The 21,833-nt window shown below is 40.6% G+C and overlaps 1 protein-coding gene across 1 annotated transcript; it reads left to right on the forward strand.

Moving 5' to 3' along the window:
• Window positions 1–2,886: 2,886 nt before the first annotated feature.
• On the forward strand, window positions 2,887–21,827 carry tbc1d2b (TBC1 domain family, member 2B). The gene is made up of 13 exons (XM_088996221.1): window positions 2,887–3,299; window positions 6,541–6,691; window positions 8,308–8,479; window positions 9,530–9,687; window positions 9,791–10,041; window positions 11,041–11,466; window positions 13,563–13,673; window positions 13,799–13,995; window positions 15,576–16,070; window positions 17,658–17,775; window positions 18,707–18,892; window positions 19,095–19,216; window positions 20,066–21,827. The coding sequence occupies exons 1-13, from the start codon at window positions 2,955–2,957 to the stop codon at window positions 20,259–20,261; spliced, it is 2,928 nt and encodes a 975-aa protein (XP_088852347.1). The 5' UTR covers window positions 2,887–2,954; the 3' UTR covers window positions 20,262–21,827.
• The last annotated feature ends 6 nt before the right edge of the window (window positions 21,828–21,833 follow it).

Below are 21,833 nucleotides of genomic sequence, written 5' to 3' on the forward strand. Positions count from 1 at the left end.
AATAGGCCAGTCGTTAGTCAGGAATGTAGGAACAATCAGTGGGGCCACAGGGAGGGGTCCTCTGCCCCCCCAACCTGAGAGTAGGGACCTATCATAGCTGTGTCCGGCGCCACCATGTCTGGACATTAGGGATATATAAATGGGGCCGATACGACCAGTCAGACTTTAGTTCGCTGACGAAGCCTCTTGGATAGGAGGCGAAACGTCCGAAACTTTCACATTTGTACAGATGACGGCTGAAGAAACCTTCTCATCGATGGACCACTCCTGTACGACTGAGAGCTTACAAAGACGTACTTCAAAATGACGAGTTTCAGAAGGCCCCGCCCCCTTGTTCGTGACGTCACGCCAGGACGTCTTTGCCTTGCTCTAGAATAAAAACAATGGCTTCAAATTCGGAGAACATGCTTTCTTGTTACTCATCCAGTTATGAATATGATTCAAATAGTTCTGAAGAGGAAAGCATACATGTTTACATTCGATTATATAAGTCATTTTGGATCAATTCGAGCCGTCAGGACTGCAATGTAGCGTCCCAGAAAATGCACAAGGCACCCAAGCTCCATTGGAAATGGGCTGATTTGTCTGCTGGGAATTTGCGTCAACTAGAATCAAATAGTAGTCTTGGTGCAACACACAACGATTCACCATCGCGTTATTTATGTGTTTTCCTTCTAATTTCGCCATCAACACGGATCAACATGAAGTTTTCAGACTAAAGTGCCCAAAATGCATTGTGTGTCGCTTTCTCGGTCAGGGGCGTTCCAGACGTGATGTCACGGTAGGCATCGTCATCAACTTGAAAACAAGACTTCCTGAATATTCAGCGCAAGTCTTAAAACGTAAAATATAGCTGCTATACGCTGTGGAATATTTGTAAAATGCGCTCAGTAGAAGTCATTTGAAGTCATTTTACAAATTATGGACATAACTTGTCTGGTGGCGTCGGTTGTCCTTTAAGCCATTAAAATGTTGATGAAATTATTTGAGAGAACCGCTTTGGAGATATTATTTTGTGAGTTACCTTTATGATGGCGGGTGACACTCTATGATCCAGAAAACCTTTCAGTTCACAGCTTGGTGTTATCGTGGGAAAATAGTTGACATTTCTTTACATCTTAAGAGTTTCAGACCATGGTGTTCCGGAACGTTTGACTAGTACTGTACATACATTTATATCGACATCTTTGCCTGGTTTCACATATGTAAAGGAAATTTAAGACATTTTTGGGGTCACGATTTGGTCGGGAGACTCACGATTTCGACCACAAGACTCACAATAACCACTTTATAAAGCAACTACAGTATTGATACAATACAGACAGTTCATTTGTAAGGTGAAACAAAATAAAATGTAAAAAACAAAATACAGTACATTTTTTTTACTAAATTGAATGTATAAATAAACAATGAAAGCATTTTTTTGTGTTTTATTTACTTCTGTTTTACTCTTGTAATGCTAACATTATTGTTAACACCCACCACAGAGTCGCGAGTACAAAAATCTCCCGATTTATGATTTCTGAAACTTTACATGTATGGTAAAACATTGTTTTAAAGGCTATTGTACAGTATAGTATGTGCTGTATTTCAATTTCCATGCGTCCTAGTCGGTATTTGTTGACAGTCAAGCACTTAAAAATCCATTAATTTGAAGTCAGCCTGCATTATATATGAGCTTTTTTTTCGTACTCGCTACTGTACTTTTACTCAATTGGAACAGTACATATTTTAAATTAGCACATTGTTATCTTGAGTACACTGGTTACTCATTGTCGTGTTCTGAACAGGCTACGTTGCCGTAATATTTTTGGGTTCATCAAATATAAATATTTTAAATTGAGGTTATTTAAAGGACAACCGACGTCTCCGGACAAGTTGTGTCCATAATTTGTAAAATGGCTTCAAATGACTTCTACTGAGTGTATTTTACAAAGATTCCACAGCATATAGCTATATTTTACGTTTTAAGACTTGCGCTGAATATTCAGGAAGTCTTGTTTTTGAGTTGGTGACGAGTCCGTACGTGACGTCACTAAAGGACCGCCCTTGGCCGACAAGAAGACACATTGTAGCAGTCCTTCCATCACGTCAATGTATTTTGCTGTAATGTTTGTCTGAAAACCTTGTGTTGCAACCAAAAACCGTCAGAAGAGGGCGCCCAAGCTCCATGGAAGGAATTTATCAGCCTGTGGAAACGGGCGGATTCATTCCTCACGGGAGCTGGTCGCCATTTTTGGGTGCGACATTCCCCCCCACCCGTTTGCCTCAAAATGACACGGAATAAATTCTTTAATCGATTGCAAACATGTATGCTTTCCTCTTCAGAACTATTTGAATCATATTCATAAATGGATGTGTAACAAGAAAGCATATTCTCAGAATCTGAAGCCATTGTTTTAATTTTTCAGCAATGCAAGACGTCTTGGCGTGACATCATGAACTTGGGGCGGGACTTTCTGAAAATGCCCAATTCGCAGCTCATTTTTTGCAGATTTTGGACACTTTAAGTCATTTTTATTGGTGTTTTGCATTTGACTAAAAATGTCATACTGCGTGTTTTGGGTATTTCAGATGCTATAAAACGTTTTTCTGGTGTAAGTTAAAAAACAAAAAAGTGACATCGGTTGTCCTTTAACATTTAGTCATGATCTACAAACATGCGGATCAAACCTCTAAAGATGGAGAACACTGATTTGCTGTTGCGACCCCTTGAAGGGAAAAGCCGAAAGGAAAAGAAGTCATAATCTCCAAAATTTTTATCAGCACTTTGGAGTTTGGGAGGGCAAACTAATCGCGGCAAACAGCGCCGCTCAGCGACAAACTAGCCACTTCCGTATTCCCCCAAAAGACTACAACTCCCATGATTCTTTGGTCGAAGACGACCAAGTCATGCGGGTGAAAACAGGAGTGGGCATCCGTTCGGCTGCACGAAGAAGAAACTTCGGGGAAAGATGCACGAAGCGGAGGATGGCGTTGAGCCGAACTCCGGCCCAGCTCCTCGGCTCGAAGCCTCCGTCAAATCGGTCGACGGTGTCGACGTGGATGTGGCGAAGGAGACCACATCCAAGCTGTGCGGCTTCTTGAGCAAACTGTCTGGCAAGGGGCCCCTGAGGGGGTACAAGCCCCGGTGGTTCGTTTACGATCCGAGGAAATGTTATCTGTATTACTTCAAGAGTCCCCAAGACGCGTTGCCACTTGGATACATTGAAATAGGCGATTCGTGCTTCAGCTACGACGTGGAAGCCGAAGAGGGGCACTTTCAGATCAGTACGGCCGGGAAAGAGTTTCTTCTTAAGGTACAGTATGAGCTTTTCAAACAAGACCACCCCCTTCACACACAAACACACTCGCACGACTTTCTGAGGTGGTGCTGTCATGACAGCCAACTCTTCCCTTTTAGTTATATCGGTTTTACACGAGTGACACGCCCATTCACACCATTTTATTGTTATGATGGATTTTTAATAGTTGTGTGTTATAATGCAGTGCATTTGCTCATGTTAGCCTTCGTAGTTTGCTTATTCTCTCTCTCTCTCTCTCTCTCTCTCTCTCTCTCTCTCTCTCTCTCTCTCTCTCTCTCTCTCTCTCTCTCTCTCTCTCTCTCTCTCTCTCTCTCTCTCTCTCTCTCTCTCTCTCTCTCTCTCTCTCTCTCTCTCTCTCTCTCTCTCTCTCTCTCTCTCTCTCTCACACACACACACACACATACACACACACACATACACACACACACACACACACACACTAGAGCTGGCAAAAATACTGTCATCTGTATCCTCAAAGTAGAAGTACGAGGACGGTATTCATATGAGATTTAACTCCACTAAAATATGTGAGTCCATTGGAATGTCTTAAATTTCAGCATATATTGTTTGCAGAATAAGGTGAGTTTGCATGAACTAACCAGACACTCGGTTATATTGTCTTTATTTTCCCCTTTGTTTTACTTGAGGGGGATAATCTAACTCAGGGTCGGGAACCTTTTTGCCTAAGAGAGCTGTAAAAGCAAAATATTTAGAAATATCGCGTACACCTGTATATATGTATATAAATAGTTACCTTATTGCGCAACGTTATAGCCTAACAATTGGTGACAATATGTATATGTATATGTATATGTACATGTACATGTACATGTATATGTATATGTATATGTATATGTGATTTCAACAAAATGTCAGAATGTATTATTTAACATAATTTTGTGATAATACTCAACCTTAATATGAATCGTTTTCTGTTCCTCATTATTAGTAAAAATCCAGCCAAACTATTAGAATAAAAGTCAACTCGCCGGATCCATACGCAGTTACTGCTATCTGGGCACCGCTCATTAGCTTACACGCTTGTTTTCTGCTGTCGCTTGCAGAAATATATTGATGCGAACGTAGCATGGGGCTTGTCAAAGTGCCACTAACATTCGACTGTTTCATCGATGGTATTGTTTCATTGCAAATTAGAATCACGGCAGAACCTGTTCTCTCCACAACACTGTAAAACCCAACAAGTTGAAAGTACTCAAAATTTTTATGGCAACTGATTACGTCAAAAATTTTGAGTACAGTTTTTACTCAAAATTTTTGAGTAAACTGTACTCAAAAATTTTGAGTACAGTTTTTACTAAAAAATTTTGAGTACAGTTTACTCAAAAATTTTGAGTAAAAACTGTACTCAAAATTTTTGAGTACAGTTTACTCAAAATTTTCCTCCTTGGGTCCTTGTAGTATACATATATAGTATATTAAATACGATATTGTTTGTCTTTCCACCCTAATTTAAAATAAATAATCCGTCGGTCTCTGCCAGATTCAGCCGTTGAGAATTCAAATGGCGTCCAATGAGAGCACGCAGTGATGTCATCACGCAGCTTCCTGCCGTGAACTGCGAGTAAACGATTGCCATGAACTCAAAAGTATTGATCTACTGCAAATTAAAAACGCAGGACTCATTCAAAAACTCAAAACGTTTGAGTTTTTGAAACAAAAAATCGGCTTTTGAGTTGACTGACCTCAATGACTTTAAATCAGTAGTACTGTTCGGGTTTACAGTGAAAGGTGAATCCTTTGGACGGTCCACTTCAACCTTCACTTGGTCCATTCAACCTGAAGTGTACAATACTCGGCATCATTTTTACTCGTTGGGCTTATTCAAAATGGGCCGTTTACCTGTTTCAACATCAAGGGCACCTAGGTCAGTATCATCCAATCAAAATTGCGCTTTCAGCCAGCTGCAGCCCAAACAGAAAATGAAGAGTGAAAAAGCGAGAATACATATTTAATTTTGTCTGCGAGCCAGATGCAATCATCAAAATAGCCATACATATGGATCGCGAGCCATATCTTTCCGACCCCTGATCTAGGTGAACGCATGGATTTAATAACAGCTCTCACCCCCTTCGGCAGCAATGTCTTCAAAATGTTTTCTGGAGTTGCAGATCAGATGTGCACAACCAGCATGAATTTTGGATGATTTGCCTTTAGAAAACTGTTGCAGTTGAGATTCCTGGAATGTCTGGTGTGAATAGTTCTCCCGAGGTCGTGCCACAACATCTCATTGAGATCAGGGGAGTTGAAGAAATTCCAAATAATTCAGAAACATTTTCCTTCCAATGAAAGTGAAAGTAAGATTTAGTTCCTTGGTCATGTTCTTCCATGTTACTGCCTGTCCCTGTTTTCCCCCTTACGTTATAAGCCTTCACGATCTCACTCAATGACAGTTCCTTTTTTAAGAGTCTACACCCATCCAGCAAGTACAGATATCATCTTTCAAAAGTAGGGTGTACAAAGAAATAAATGACCAGAAAAATGATAACTCAACAAACTCAGAGCCAGTCGCATGCAGACGTGGACGTGGTAGAGTATCTCTTACACTTTACAGGTGGTTACCGCGAGTGGATAATGACTAGTTACATTTATGCCTCGACTCCAAGAGTCATGTGATTGCATCACATGATCCTGTTGAGACTCGCACCATCTGCATCATCATTTTCAAACAGATGGTGGAGAATGATCAATGCACATTGCAAAGTTCCAGGCGAGGCTGGAGCTTCTCTATCTATCTATCTATCTATCTATCTATCTATCTATCTATCTATCTATCTATCTATCTATCTATCTATCTATCTATCTATCTATCTATCTATCTATCTATCTATCTATCTATCTATCTATCTATCTATCTATCTATCTATCTATCTATCTATCTATCTATCTATCTATCTATCTGTCTGTCTGTCTGTCTGTCTGTCTGTCTGTCTATGTCTATGTCTATGTCTGTCTGTCTGTCTGTCTGTCTGTCTGTCTGTCTATCCGTCCGTCCGCCCATCCGCCCATCATTTTAAATTTTGTCAGCAGGCTAATCCAATTCCGTGCACCACAACAATTAAAGGCTGATGCCTCATGTTTACCCGGAACTCTGGGCTCCAATAATTACCCCAAATCAGCTAACCTCCAAATCCCACTGGGTTTATATTCAGTTCAGCAAATGATGCACGTTGGGCATCCATCTTAAAAGAGTTTGTGTGCGGTTGCACCCCCTCAGGCCTCGAGCAAGCAGGCGATGCACTCTTGGCTTCAGCAGCTCCAACAGAAGCGCTGGGAGTTCAGCAACTCGCGCGGCTGCGGGCAGAGGGACAGTTGGAGCTCGCCCACCTTAGCCCACCCAATCAGCGGACTTGTAGCCGAAGACAATGGTACGAAGGTACACACACGCATGCACACAAAGATTTGTTTAGGGAGGGTCGAGTCAAACAATGTGCGCTACTTTGAATACCGTACCTTGTTTTTCTATTTTATTTGGCACAGTTTGACACCTGTGGTTGAAACACTTTAATGAAACATTTTCAGCCCTAAAAATCATTGGTGTGTGTTTGTTTTTTCTCTCTCCAATGCACAGTGATGATATGCTGGGGTTGGGGGGTGTTAGATAAAACCCACAAGGTTAGTCAAACATTCAACCAAGCCTGCTGCCGGCTGCTGTAAATTGGTATACTTGTCAAGTTTTTGGGACTGAATACTTCATATTTAGGACATGATTAATGAAAAATGTGGGAAGAAACCAGAGTACCTGGAGAAAGTCCACGCAGGAACGAGAAGATGCAAAAGTCACACGGATAAGCTGGAACCGGTATTGAACACTTCACTTCTGCACTGTGAGGCCAACCTGTTAACCAGTGTCACCTCTCACGCATCCGTGTTGCAATTTTGACTCCAAAGTTACTGTTTTTCCCTTGTTGTTAACTTATTCCGTCCCTTGTTGGCAAAGAAAAGTAACACAGTGTATGTGTGCATGCTTTGTAAATTAAATACAGTACAACAATTGTAACTCATCTGTCCCAAAGCATTGCACAAAGAATTGATACATATGCTTAATTTGGCGAGCTGTAACTGTCTGAAAAATCCGATGTTAACTCATTCACTGCCAGACGTGCAAAAATGTGTCCACTCCAGTGCCAGGGTTTTTGTCATTGTCACTTGAATTCCAGGACCCATAGAATATTGAGTTTTAGGACTACATAATCATTCAATACAGTGTTAGAAACCCTAGACACTCTTATTTCATCAGAAAAAGAGTTAATTCCTAAATTGTATGGGTCTGGAGTTATATGAACTTGAAATGAGAGCGGCTGTCCAAAATACAATGCAATACATTCATATTGCTTTATATAGCGCTGTAACAACAGCTGAAGCTGGAACAAAGTGCTAACATGGAAACATAGGAAATGCTGCCCCCTTATTGATACGGGTCTGGAGTTATCTGAGTATGAAATGGGGGCGGCTGTCCAAAATATAATGCAATACATACAGAGTGGTTTATATAGCGCTTTAACAACAGCTGAAGCTGGAACAAAGTGCTAACATGGAAAAAAGGGAAATGCTGCCCCCTTATGGAAAAGAAAAAAATACCAGAGGCCAGGGCCAGCACTTTATCGGCACCCAAGCATGAAAAAACAAAACCCGAACAAATTCAGGGATGGCGTTCTACGCCATATTTTCCATTCCCGAATAAATTTGTGAATGGCAGTGAATGAGTTAATAAACATCACAGCTAAGACTGCTGAAAATGGCGTTCATATATTCAAATGAATTATTATGGCTGTGGTTTGAAGTGTTGTGGAACTGTAATGCATCATAGTGAGAGCTGTTTCTGATCTTTTGCTCATCTCCGTAAGAGATATCAAAATGGGCGGGATTAGAAACGACTCTCAGAATGATGTGTTAGTATGTGATGTGCCTACAGCAGTTTTAACCTGGAGAGTGGCGTTATTCATTTAATACTGCTGTATGATATGATGACTTTGAATTCCAGATGCATTCCTCTTTGAGAAACTCAGCGACAGCATGGAAAAAGTCCGCAGTGACTTTGCCTTGGAAGCCGAGACTGAAGGCGGTGGAACGGTTGGCCTCCAATCCGCAAGAGGGACGCCCGTGTCCACAAATACCCTAAATTTCTCCCTCAAAAACTTTGGGACAGATCTCAGGTTGGTCCCTTTTTGTTTTATATGTTTCAATGCTTATGTTGCGGCTTTTGTGTGGAACACACTGGCTTGGTTATTGAAAGCTTAGAAAGCATTTTATTTTATTATGCAGAAAGTGCTTAAGATTGAATGACTGTGTCCTTTGTGTTGTGTCACATTATTTTATTTTCATTTATTTTTTTGACTTGAAGACAGCGCCGCGTGAGTGGCTGCCTTTCCAGCAGCTCCGATATTTAGTTTTTTCTACTGTGAAATGTAAATTTCTCCATTGTGAGACGAATACAGGCTAATCTAATCTAATTTTATTTTATATTTATTTATTTCTTTATTTGTCTATCTATCTGTTTATTTATTTATTTTTATTCAATGACATTGACAAGTCAAAGTCAGCTTTATTGTCAAATATGCTAATATGCATGACATACAGCACAGATGACATTACTGTCCTCTCTGACCCAGCGTGCACTTATAATGACTTTGACAAACATAATAAACACAAAAATGGCAATTTGCCGGGAGAGGAGCCGCTGCGTGGTCACGCGCCGCCATCTTGGGGAAAAAAATAACAAATAATATGACAATATTTATCAAAAGTGTGTTTTAATCATAATAGTATTTAAAATGTGTGGATCTGTATACTATTAATCCGTTCGCAGTTTAAATACATCACGTCGATGACCGAGTAACTGCCTAACAGGAAAAACAAGTTTGGTGTGAAGGCATTGCCCTCCTCGCTTCTTTTTGAGGTGCATTGCATCTTGCAAGAGAGGAAATTGTCACACTCTCTTGTCGTTATCAACATTGAGAATAGTTCCTCTTCTGTGGCAAACAACATGATTCAACATTGAAATGATGGCGATCTGTCATCCAAAGTGCTAAATTTGTGCCATCAGAGCGATTTAAAATAACAATTGTCAGACTCGATGTATCTTGTGGCATTTTTCCGCAACAAGTGACTGGCAATGTCGAACCTTGATTGAATCAGATGACCTCACAGTGTTTTCTTTGTCAAGGAATGAGTCAAGCTAAGCTGACTGAGTTGTGTGCTTTTAGGAACTCCATGTCATATCTGCGACCGGGTCGGGGGGGCGAGAGCAGCAGACGCAGTGTGTTTTACACCGGCAACAACACCGGTGTGGATGATTGGGAACTGGTGGATGCTCCACCCAAAGACTTACCCGAACACAAACTTCACCCAGACACTCACAGACGTATGTTCACAGCATCTTACCTCACTCCCGCTACCTCTCTTTGCTTCTTATTTTCATACATTCAATGGAAGGGAAAAAAGACTTTCAACATCTTGTCTCTCAGATTCCTTTGGATCAGCATTTGAATTTGTACGCAACTCATCGAGGCCCAAAAGGCCTCTCTTTCGTGACATGATGGGCTCCGGGAAGTTTGGCCGCAACACCACCGTCGAGATCCGCAGTGCCGAGAGCTCCCCGGTGGAATTTAATGGCAAGTCTTTGGAGATGCAACTTCGTCTCCAAAGCCAGCAGGAGGAAGTGTGTCACATGCAACAGGAACAAGCCAGACTCAAGGAGGAGCTGGTCAGTCAGAAGGTTAGAAAGGATTAAATTAACCTTGATTTACTGATGCGGAGCTTCTCTGCGAGTACGAAAATCTCACGATTTATGGTTTCTGAAACTTAACATGCATGAGCTGGCTACTTAGCTAGCTATCTATTTGCTATCTATCTCGCTGGTTATCTAGCTAGCTATCTGGCTGGTTTCTAGCTAGATATATGGCTGGCTATCTGGCTGGCTATCTAGGTAGCTATCTAGAAGAGTGGCTATCTAGCTAGCTATCTTGCTAGCTATATGGCTATCTATCTGGCTAGCTATCTGGCTGGCTATCTTGCTAACTATCTGGCTGGCTATCTAGCTAGCTATCTGGCTGACTAGCTAGCTATCTGGCTGGCTATCTAGCTAGCTATTTAGATGACTGGCTATCTAGATAGCTAGCTATATGTCTAGCTAACTATCTATCTGGCTTTCTATATAGCTATGTAGCTAGTTATCTAGCTAGCTAACTAGCTAGCTATCTGGCTAGCTTTCTATCTATTTGAGTTATTCCGGGTTGAGTGAACGCTGGCGCATGTGGCTGCCGCTGCTCACCGACAGCAAAACCTATCCTGTGACTGTAAAGTGACCTTGAGTTTTGAAAGGCACTTATAAATGAATTATATAATTATTTCATCCCCCCCAATGAAAAAACAACAACAAACCTTCTCAACTATTAAAACATGTAATTACAAGGGTAGAGGAAGATTTAACTCATTGTACAAACATATACAGTAAAGTCTCGTTATATCGATATTCAAGGGAGTCCGAAAAAATATCGATATAACCGGGACTATCGATATATCCGACCCTGTTTGCATGTAATTTTCTCCGTGCGTGCATAGAAATAGTATCGATATAACCGGGACTATCGATATATCCGATATCGATATAACGAGACTTTACTGTATTCATATTCCATTCATATTCTAATTTATATTTTGTGTGCTTAAATCACGGGACACCAAATGAATTTCAAACATGTATTCATTCAATCAGGAGCTAGTGAGACTATTACAGCAGACCTTAAGAACAACCCAGAGTGATCGCCAACCAGCCCATCGTCCACCGCCGCCTTCCGATTTATCGTCCGCCGAGTCCAATCAGACTCATCACCGACAAGTATGCCCGGAGGAGGTGGCACGTTTAGAGGCTCATGTTCAGGAACGAGATGGACAAATCCAGTCCCTGTGTGGCCATATGGAGCGTTTGGCCTTGGAGAAGGAAAGCCTCCAGCAAGAGCTGAAGGGATTGAAAATCAAAGTTGGAGAGATAAACGATCAGCTGGGTATGCTGATGGAGACCATCCAGGCCAAAGATGAAGTCATCATGAAACTGTCGCAGCAAAGCTCTGAGCTGAGCGGGACTCCAAATGATGGTTCACCACCTCTCAGAAAAGAGCAACAAGAAGTGGACATCGTCAAGGTACCGCAGTACACAAAATATTGTTCGACAAAGTTCATTCATTCATTCATTCATTCATTCATTCATTCATTGTGAAATGTAAATTTCTCCACTGCAAGACTAATAGAGGCAAATCCAATCCATTCATTCATTCATTTATTTATTTTTGAGGGCCATGGTTCAGCTTCACAACAAGTCATATTTTTAAAATGTAAAATGAATATCGCGGTACAACAAATTATACATTTCTCCACTGCAAGACTAATAACTCATTCACTGCCATTCCCGAATTTGTTCAGGAATTGAACATGTGACATAGAGCGCCATTCTTGAATTTCAAAGTCAAAGTCAAAGTCAAAGTCAGCTTTATTGTCAAATATGCTAATATGGATGACATACAGCACAGATGAAATTACTGTCCTCTCGGACCCAGCATGCAAGGCACTTATAATTACTTAACAAACATAAACATGAAAACTCCAATTTGCTGGGAGAGGGGAGCCGCTGCGTGTTCACGCGCCGCCATCTTGGGGATTTTTTTTTTTTTTAAATAACAAATATGACAACACAAAGACGCAGAGTCATTCATTCTTCAGGACTTGCTGTACCCTCTTTGTGATTACATGAAGCAGTTCTAGTTGAAAGAGGAGAGGATCAAAGCATCCATGTCAGCAGTGGATCAGGGACGTCATGGTGGAATTTGTACGTCTACTACAAGCTAAATGTTGAAAGCAAACACGAAGCTGTAGCATCCATTGACGAAAAGACTTTGTCTCACATCTCCTGTCCCACATAAATCCGCTTCAATTCCAAGCCGCGACAGTTCCACATACGCATCAGCGCTCTGCGCTGACGCTGCTTTCTTCTTATCGCGGGCTCCTCAAGCCATGCATCCATCCAACCGCAGACTGTCCAACAGCACTGACCTTTCCACTGAACAAAGCGGGGCTGTGAAGATGCTGCCCATTACAGGTGCAAAAAAGCACAATGGCCCCAGAGCTGTCCAGCGATGGTAGTCAAATGGCTCCGACATTCCTCCCATTCAAAAACAGTACTGGCATATTCATGCTGCCGAAAGGCGCAACGACTCAGCACAGTCTCCTCCTTGATGATTGTCGTGGCCAATAATGCTGAAAAACAATCTGTATCCGTTCCACGTGACGCACAACAACATAAAGTGACAAAAGAAAACACAATAACAAGACAAAAACAACAAAAAAGCAAGGCTCGTGAGAGCACTTGCTGATGGCTGCCTACTCAGGCGCCATCTTGGAAAAAAAAGGGGTTGTTTGGGTTTTGATTTTTCTTGCGGGGGATGCCGATGAAGCGCTGGCCAGACCTCTGGCAATGTTTTTTCCCTTTTTCCCTTTTTCCTTTTTTTTTCCATTTTGCGCTTTGTTCCAGCTTCAGCTGTTGTTAATGCACTATATAAACCAATACATATGTATTGCACTATATTTTGGACAGCTGCCCTCTTTTCAAGCTCATTTTGTCACGGTTCGCAAGGTGGTGATGGTGGTGGATCCCAAAATAAGCATACAGGAGGGAGTAGCAGGTTGTATTTGACAAATTGTATTAAAATAAAGTCAGCAGGAATAAAATCTAAAACATCAAAGTTATCCAAACAGAAAAGTACAAAGTATCAAAGAAAACCATGAGTAAAAATCTGCCAAGATGAAACAAACCTGACAGGGTGAAGCAAATACATTCAATGCAATGACCCGACACGGAATGGTCGTGCCGGGACTTCTTTTAACTGCCACTGATTGGAACGACCAACACCTGTACGGCTGCAGGCAGGGCCGACAGCGCCACCCGTTGGTCGCCAACCAGATCTTGACACATGTAACCCATATAATTTCAGAATTAACTATATTTTTCTGATGAAAGAAGAGAGTAAGGTTTCATACACATCATTGAATGTTTATGTACTCCTAAAAGTCCATATTCTGTGGGTCCTGGAATTTGAGTGACAAAAACCCTGTCACTGGAGTGGACGCATTTTTGCACATCGTCTGGCAGTGAATGAGTTAAAGGCTAATCCAATCCAATCCAAACAAAGGTTGGGATGGTCTTTAACTTTGTTGATTTGATTTTACCATCAGTTTCACTTTTAGGACAGTCTTCAAGGCTATAAAACCCAAAACAAGTTTCTAAACAAAGAGATCCTGGAGCTGACGGTGTTGCGCAGAAATGCTGAAAGTCGTGAGAAAGCCTTGGAGGCAAAGGTACAGTACAGTACTGTGGGTGTATTGCTACGGGAAGAAATGGGAAGTTTGAATCATTCTTAGGGGAAGTCCAGGATGACTTATTCTGTTCTTATTTTATATTTATTTATTTTTTCATTATGTAGTACACAGCCCTGGAAGCCAAGCTATGTCAGGTCGAGAGTAAGTATCTGGTGCTGCTACAAGAGGTGAAGAATCCAGTGTGCTCCTCTTCAGAGCCAAGTCCTGCCGGGGAGGTCATCTCCAGATTGTTGGAGGACGCTCTACAGTTGGAGAACCCTGAGCAAGAGGAGAATCATGTCTTTAGACCCAACACTGTCAGGTATCAAATAGCTGAAATGGGCGAAAGAGGCTCATTAACTCATTCACTGCCATTCACAAATTTATTCGGGAATTGAAAATATGACATAGAGCACCTTTCTCCAATTTGTTCGGGTTTTGTTTTTTTCTCGTTTGGGTGCTGATAAAGCGCTGGCCGTGGCCTCTGGCAATGTTTTTATTTTTATTTTCCAGAAGGGGATAGCATTTCCCTTTTTTTCCATGTTAGTGCTTTCTTCCAGCTTCAGCTGTTGTTAAAGCGCTATATAAATCAATATTTATGTATTTTGGACAGCCGCCTTCATTTCAAGCTCATATAACTCCAGATCCATATCATTTAGGAATTAACTATTTTTTTTCTGATGAAAGTAGAGACTATAAGGTTTCTTACATTGCATCAAATGTTTATGTAGTCCTAAAAGTCATTATTCTGTGACAATGACAAAAACCCTGGCTCTGGAGTGGCAGACATTTTTGCACGTCTGGCAGGGAATGAGTTAAAGGGGATTGTATACTATGCCCATATTTGGACTTCTAATTTTCTCAGCGGAACCTTGTCACAGGCCAGTGTGAGTTTTAGTGAATCTTATAATTGTATTTTTGTATAAGTGTATTTTATAACTGTAATTTATTTATTTATCTATTTGTGATTGTATTTTATTTATTATAGTGCCTATGCTTGTCTGTGACTGTAAAGTGTCCTTGAGAGCTTTGAAAGGCGTGTAAAATGTATTATTATTATTATTATTATTATTATTATTATTATTATTATTATTATTATTATTATTATTATTATTATTATTATTATCTTTGTAACCGTATGTTCCAATCAATTATAGAACCTGTAAAAAAGTGTGAAGGATATGGTGTGAACCGATGTTTCCCAACAATTTTGTCCATGTGTGTAGATACTTAAATCATTCACTTCCAGACGATGTGCAAATATGTGTCCACTGCAGTGCCAGGGTTTTTGTAATTTTCACTCAAATGAGCTATGAGATCATTCCCGGCATAGAGGGCGCAACCAAACCTGAAATATTGAGCAACACGTATGAGTCAGTGGAGGATATCAATCATTTGCTGTCCATAAAGTAAAGTAGTACAGTTTAACTCATTCACTGCCAGATGTGCAAAAATGTGTCCACTCCAGTGCCAGGGTTTTTGTCATTGTCATTTGAATTCCAGGACCCACAAAAGATTGAGTTTTAGGACTACATAAATATTGAATATAGCGTTAGAAACCTTCTCCTCGCTTAGAAACCCTCTCTTCTTTCATCAGAAAATAAAGTTTATGCCGAGCTTAATTGGTTCTAGAGTTATCTGCTGTGAAAGTGGGGGCGGCTGCTGCCCCCTCGTGGGAGGGAAAAACATTGCCAGAGGTCTGACCAGAGCTTGATCCGCACCAAGCAAGACAAACCAATACCCAAACAAATTCAGGAATGGCGCTCCTCGTCATGCTTTTCAATTCCCGAATAAATTCGGGAATGGCAGTGAATGAGTTAATCTAACAAGTCCTAAAACTGGCTGGTGACAAGTCTCCTACCTCAAATTTAGCCACCTCTCCTTTGTGATGTCATCCCACAGCGAGTATGACGTGTACGGTTTCAAAACATTGCCCGAGGAAGAAGAAGAGGAGGAGCGCCTCGTCGCCAAAGTGCGAGCCTTGGAGCTCAAGTCCCTCTCCATGACTAATCAAGAAGTTTCTATCGGCGTCAAGTGGGAGAACTATCTGGCCGGCACCATGAACCGGAACTTGGTTCGCTCCCCTGAGCTCAAGGCGCTGATCCGCTGCGGTATTCCCCACGAGCATCGCTCCCAGTTGTGGCGCTGGTGCATCTCCATCCACGTCAAGAAGTTCCGGGATCACCTGCCGGCCGAATATTATGAAACGTTACTGAACGTGGGTCGGGACAAACCCAACCCTGCTTTGAAGCAGATTGAGCTGGATTTATTGAGGACTTTACCCAACAATAAGCACTACTCTTCTCCCAGTGCCATCGGCATCCAGAAGCTCAGGAATGTTCTGGTGGCTTTCTCTTGGAGAAATCCGGATATCGGCTACTGCCAGGGACTAAACAGGTACCGGTAGTTAAATCAATCTGTCACAGCCCAGTTGGAAGGGGGTGGGAGAGTTACTTATGAATTTTTCTAATGCTTTCGGGGACAGTGGTTACGACTGTGTTATCAGCTTATAGCAAGGGTGTCAAACTCAATTTTTGCCGCAGGCCACATTGTAGTTACGGTTTCCTCCCGGGGGCCGCTGTGAATTTAGGGAAGCCATTAGAATGTCGAATTCCCTTCACATGAGATATAGAGCACATACCAAATTAACTCATTCACTACCAGACGATGTGCAAAAATGTGTTCACTCCAGTGCCAGGGTTTTTGTCATTTTCACTCAAATTGCAAGACCCACAGAATATTGAGTTTTAAGACTACATAAACATTCAATGCAGCGGAATAAACCTTAGCCTCCCTTATTTCATCATAAAAAAAGAGTTAATTCCTAAATTAAATGGGTCTGGAGTTATATGAGCTTGAAATGATAGCGGTTGTCCAAAATACAATGCAATTCATCCATATTGGTTTATATAGCGCTTCAACAACAAACAAACAAAGCACTAAAATGTAAAAAAGGGAAATGCTGACCCTTGTGGAAAAGAAAAAAATATTGCCAGAGGCCATGGGCAGCGCTTTATCGGCACCCAAGCAATGAAAAAAACAAAACCCGAACAAATCCGATTTTTTTCTACGTCATATTTTCAATTCCCGAATAAATTTGTGAATGGCAGTGAATGAGTAAAGGAATGTGAACCATATGATCCTGTATTTTCCGGTGTATAAGGCGCACTCAAAAGCCTTCATTTTCTTCAAAAGATGACCCTGCGCCTTATTCGCAGGTGTGCCTCATATGTGAAGTAATATTGACCCACAACAGGTCTCACGACTGTCAGCAGGCACTGACTCCATTCCCCCCGTAGAAGTAGTGCATTCCCACCCAGCATTTACTGTAGTGCCTTATAATATGGTGTGCCTTATATTTGTAAAACCTTTATATATTTCTTATATTTCGAAAACGTTTTTCATTCACTGAATTCGCAGCGCTTTATATATGGAAAAAGTGTGAAAATACACCATTTACCGGAGGGTGCCCCTTATACTCTGGTGCGCCATATACATTGAAAAATACGGTAACTAGTTTTAAAATTTGAAGTAAAAAATACTAACAGTTATTGTGGTTGACATAGGACAGTTCGAAATTTTGGTTCGGACGTTAGCAAGCATGGAATTTCGTTTGATTTGCTTTCGCGGTCCGAATAAAATGATGTGTCGGGCCAGATTTGCCCCACGGGCTTCGACTTTGACACCTGTGGGCTACAGGGTCCATGAAGAGGGTTAATATTAATTTATATTTACTTGGTCTATTGGTGATCCAACAAAAACATGGAATAGATCTGTTTATCCTATTTTATGCTTTATTTTTTCGGCACACCAAAACTGAATAAGAGGTTTGTGTCCTTAAAGATTCCCGAAGAGGTAAAGGAGAAGTTTCTGACTTATACATGTGACACAATATTTATGTACTATCGCAACCGATAATTACTTTTCACCTTCAAACTACCCATTGGAAGTGCGTCATGTTTGATTGATTTTTTTTTTTTTTAGACTTGCAGCTATTGCGTTACTCTATCTGGACCAAGAAGATGCCTTTTGGAGCCTCATAGCCATCGTGGAAGTGTTCATGCCGAGAGATTACTACACCAAGACTCTGCTCGGCTCGCAGGTACACAAACATGCGGGTGTGTCGTGAGTTTACGAGTGGGCAAGTCAAGTCCAAAATGTTCTAAAGAAAAATATCTTCCCTCTCGTCAACAAGGTTTTCGGATTAATATCGCAATTGTTGATGACAATTGAAGCAGCAAAATCCACCCGCTTATATATAAAATATGAATGTTCACAATTGTGTAGCCCTAATTACAGGTAACATCCGAGTTACGACCGGCGCGAGTTACGACCATGACCGCCAGACCTTTTTCTTTTCTTGTACGCCTGGCAACGCGACGCACAAGCAGCCGGCAACGTGTATGACAATTTTGACCAGCCAGCGTGTCACATACTCGCGCAGCAATCTGCTGCGACTACACTCAATACAGTGCAGATATCGTCTGGGCAACAACTCCTGTAGTACTGTACACTGTTTTTCTCCTTCGTCCGAGCGTATGTGTCGGGCGACCTCTTCTGGCCGTTAGCAAGGAGAGCGATTTTTTTTTTTTTTTTTACATGATTAATTTTGTATTTGTACCTACAGTATATGTTGTCTTAATTCTGTAATAATGCTGTATTCTTTATGTATAAGTGTTTTCTTTAACCCACTATATGAAATCTAAATACATATAAACAATACATATAAATCAATTATATGAAATATAAAATATTAAATAATAGATAATTGTAATTGTAAAAATTGTATAATAGATAATAAAACGGTAATTATGTAAATTATTGATTCTTTCTTCGCGGCCTGGTACCAAATGACCCACGGACCTGTACCGGTCCGCGGCCCGGGGGTTGGGGACCCCTGGTGTAAAAGTCATGTCGGCCATTTTGAATGGATTTCGACTTACGACCGTTTGACCTACGGCCATTTTGTTGGAACGAAACCTGGTTGTTACTAGCATGTTACCTATATATCTTCATATGCAACGTCTGCGCAGGTGGACCAGCGAGTGTTCAAGGACTTGATGAGCGAAAAGTTGCCGCGACTACACGGCCACTTTGATCATCACAAGGTGGACTTCTCGCTCATCACTTTCAACTGGTTCCTTGTGGTGTTTGTGGACAGTGTGGTCAGCGACATTCTCTTCAAGATCTGGGACGCCTTCCTCTACGAAGGTCCAAAGGTCAGATGATCCACCAAGTTATGGGGGGGAGGGGTGGTGCATCCGAATGCGCTTGCAAAAAAAGATTTAAAAAGATGATTGCAATTTTAGTATGTGGTGAGTTATGTTGAGAATATGCATCGCATTTAAATACATGTCATTGATATAAAAATGACTTCCGCCACTTGTCTTGTTGAATTTCTTTACTGATTTTCCTCGACAGATAATATTTCGCTTCGCCCTGGCTCTCTTCAAATACAAGGAGGAGGAGTTTTTGAAGTTGCAGGATTCCACCACGATCTTTAAATATCTCCGTTATTTCACCCGGACAATCCTTGATTCCAGGTAAGAGAAAAAAACTATACAATGAGTATTTTCAGGTGCCATGCCAGTTTCTTGAATTTGTTTTATTTTTGATTAGCTTTTATCAACGTTGTAAAATAAGTTGATTTGGAAATGAACAGGACAATTGTCAAGCTATTTCCATTTTTCTGAAATAAACAGATTTTTTTGGGTTTTCACATTAACCCTTTCATGCACCTTGCGACCTGATAACATGGTAAGATGTCCACTCTAGTGGTTACTTCTGGTTAATGATAAATATTCAATTCTGTAAATAATCTTTATCCAAATGGGTCCCGGTTCTCACCTTTTCTCGGAGTGGTGAGTTCCAGATATCTGATTGGGAATTGCTCAGTAAACAAAGTGATCCTTGGCTCATTCTGAATGTGTATTTAGATGTTGATACGTTTACAGACACTCCCCTACTTACGAACATTCGAGTTACAAACAACGGTACATACAAACATTTTTGTAGTAACATATGTAGTATTCTCTCCAGTTGTACATGTACATAACTTTATAGTGCATATATTTTATTACATGTTTATTTTTCAGTACAAACCAATACAGGTTACTTATACAAGCCTTAAACATACTTATATAAACATTAAGCATACTTATATAAGCCTTAAAAATACATTTCTTAAAAAAATATAGCACTGAAGCAATTTACGGACAAATTCACCTTACGAATGATTGTTCGGGAACATATCTTGTTTGTAAATTGGGGAGTGTCTGTATAAAACTTTTTAAATCCACATACCACGATAACTCAAAATTTTCCATGCAACTCAAGATGAAAAAAAACAGTCTGTGAATTGAGGTAACACATTTTTTCCCCCTTGCTTTTAGGAAGCTAATGAACATCGCTTTCGTGGACATGAACCCGTTCCCGATGAGGCAGATCCATAACCGGCGTTCCTTCCACGTGGAGAAGGTCCGCCTGGAGCTGACCGAGCTGGAGGCCATCAGGCAGACATTCCTGCGGGACAGGGAGACGTCGCAGGACGGACGCAACTTCGTCAGCGACGACGAAGAAGACAACTGAAAATCAGTTGGTCACGTGATACAGGACAAGAATGTGTGTTTGACATAGTTGCCTTTCATTATTGCTGGACCAATCAACTTGTGGACCAAAATATTGCAGCCTATCAGTATTCCAGCCTTTTTTCCCCCCTTTTTAAGTTTTACATCGCTCTTGTGTATTTACAATACAACTTGTCTTCATATGGCTGTCTGAATGTTTTTTTTTCTTTCACCTGTGGCTGGAATGGTTTATATGTGCGGAAGCATCTCAATCAATTAGACAATTGTGCAAAATGTCATTTTAGTGCATTTCAAAAACTATTTTATAGATTTGCTGCACACATAATGAAATATTTCATGATTCTATTTAGAATTTTGATGATTATAGCTTACAGCAAGCTAAACCTAACAATTCAAATGTTATATAAATGTAATGGAATATTAATTTTTTCGGGGCCCCTGCTGAAAAAAATATTTCTGATTTTCACTTTTTGAACACCTAAATTAAAGGTTTCTGTGACATTTGATAGTTTTATCCCACCATATTTTTTATTACTTTTTTTTTAAATGAGTTGGCCTCCTAGAAAAATCAAGTTTTGTATTTTATGGCCAGTTCAGACACTTGATCTGTGTGTGGACCGTTCCTGGTACACTTGAACGGAATTTAATTTTATCCACTTAACAGAAAATGCTGTTTAATGACAACCTGTTCAAATGGGGAAAATGTTTGGGCATCATGGACTTTAGTGCTTTTTTTCTTGAACCAACTTGAAAATTTTACTCATGTTCAAAACGGTATTAACTTCACCTTCCTCCCTCAAAGAGAAAAAAATATATCTGCTTCTTTCCAACCATTTCTAACTGGACGATGGTAGCTGCTGGGACTGTTTTTCTTATGTAGTTTCATTCTTGGCCACAAGGTGGGAGTGCAAACTCTGTAGTTTCACGCCATGTCCACAAGGTGGCAGTACAAAGTGTTCAGTCGTGTTTGATGTGTTATTTTTATTTTCTCAGATGAAAACGTTTTGTGGGTAAAGTCATTTTTGGGAACATTTTCTTATTTTTTTTAGACGATTTCACCTTTCTATTTCAACACTTTCTATATCAACTATTAGCTTTAAAAGAAACAAACGTAGGTTTGGTCGAATGAAGACGGTGCCAACAGGTGTCTCCCCACGAGTGTCCTGTTTGTGCTAACGTGTTCCAATCGACATTGTCTGGGAAATGCAGTTAAATTTCTTTTATGCCTCTTATTTTGTGTGTGCTGTACAACCATGACTGCCAGACTAAGATGACTTTGTTTTTGATTTGAATTTCAAACAAATGCAAATGAAAAAAAGACGAGCTCAGGGCTCCCTTAACCTTTAGCAAGAGAGAGGTTATATTGTGCTTTTTTCTCCCCAACACTGTCCACTTTACAACAAATAAGCTCCCTTGAAAACTTGTTTTTCCTTCCTGTTGCTCTTTTTTTGTCACCATTGTATTGCACACTTCCGAATACACTTTCCGTCAACGTTAACTTAAAGAGTTTGATGGAACTGCTTATTGTGGGAGTGCGAAAGGTACGTCGTAGTTTGTCATTTTTTTCAAGACA

This window comes from Hippocampus bargibanti, linkage group LG05 (genome assembly GCF_051943395.1).
Source record: "Hippocampus bargibanti isolate YZ-2025 linkage group LG05, ASM5194339v1, whole genome shotgun sequence".
Taxonomy (NCBI): Eukaryota; Metazoa; Chordata; class Actinopteri; order Syngnathiformes; family Syngnathidae; genus Hippocampus; species Hippocampus bargibanti.

What these genes read in the sequence shown, in the direction of transcription:
- tbc1d2b (XM_088996221.1), top strand. Translation starts at nt 2,955, where the DNA reads ATGCACGAAGCGGAGGATGGCGTTGAGCCGAACTCCGGCCCAGCTCCT. An exon ending in TTTAGACCCAACACTGTCAG is followed by an intron (nt 13,996 to 15,575) that starts GTATCAAATAGC and finishes GTCATCCCACAG; the next exon opens with CGAGTATGACGTGTACGGTT. An exon ending in CGGACAATCCTTGATTCCAG is followed by an intron (nt 19,217 to 20,065) that starts GTAAGAGAAAAA and finishes CCTTGCTTTTAG; the next exon opens with GAAGCTAATGAACATCGCTT.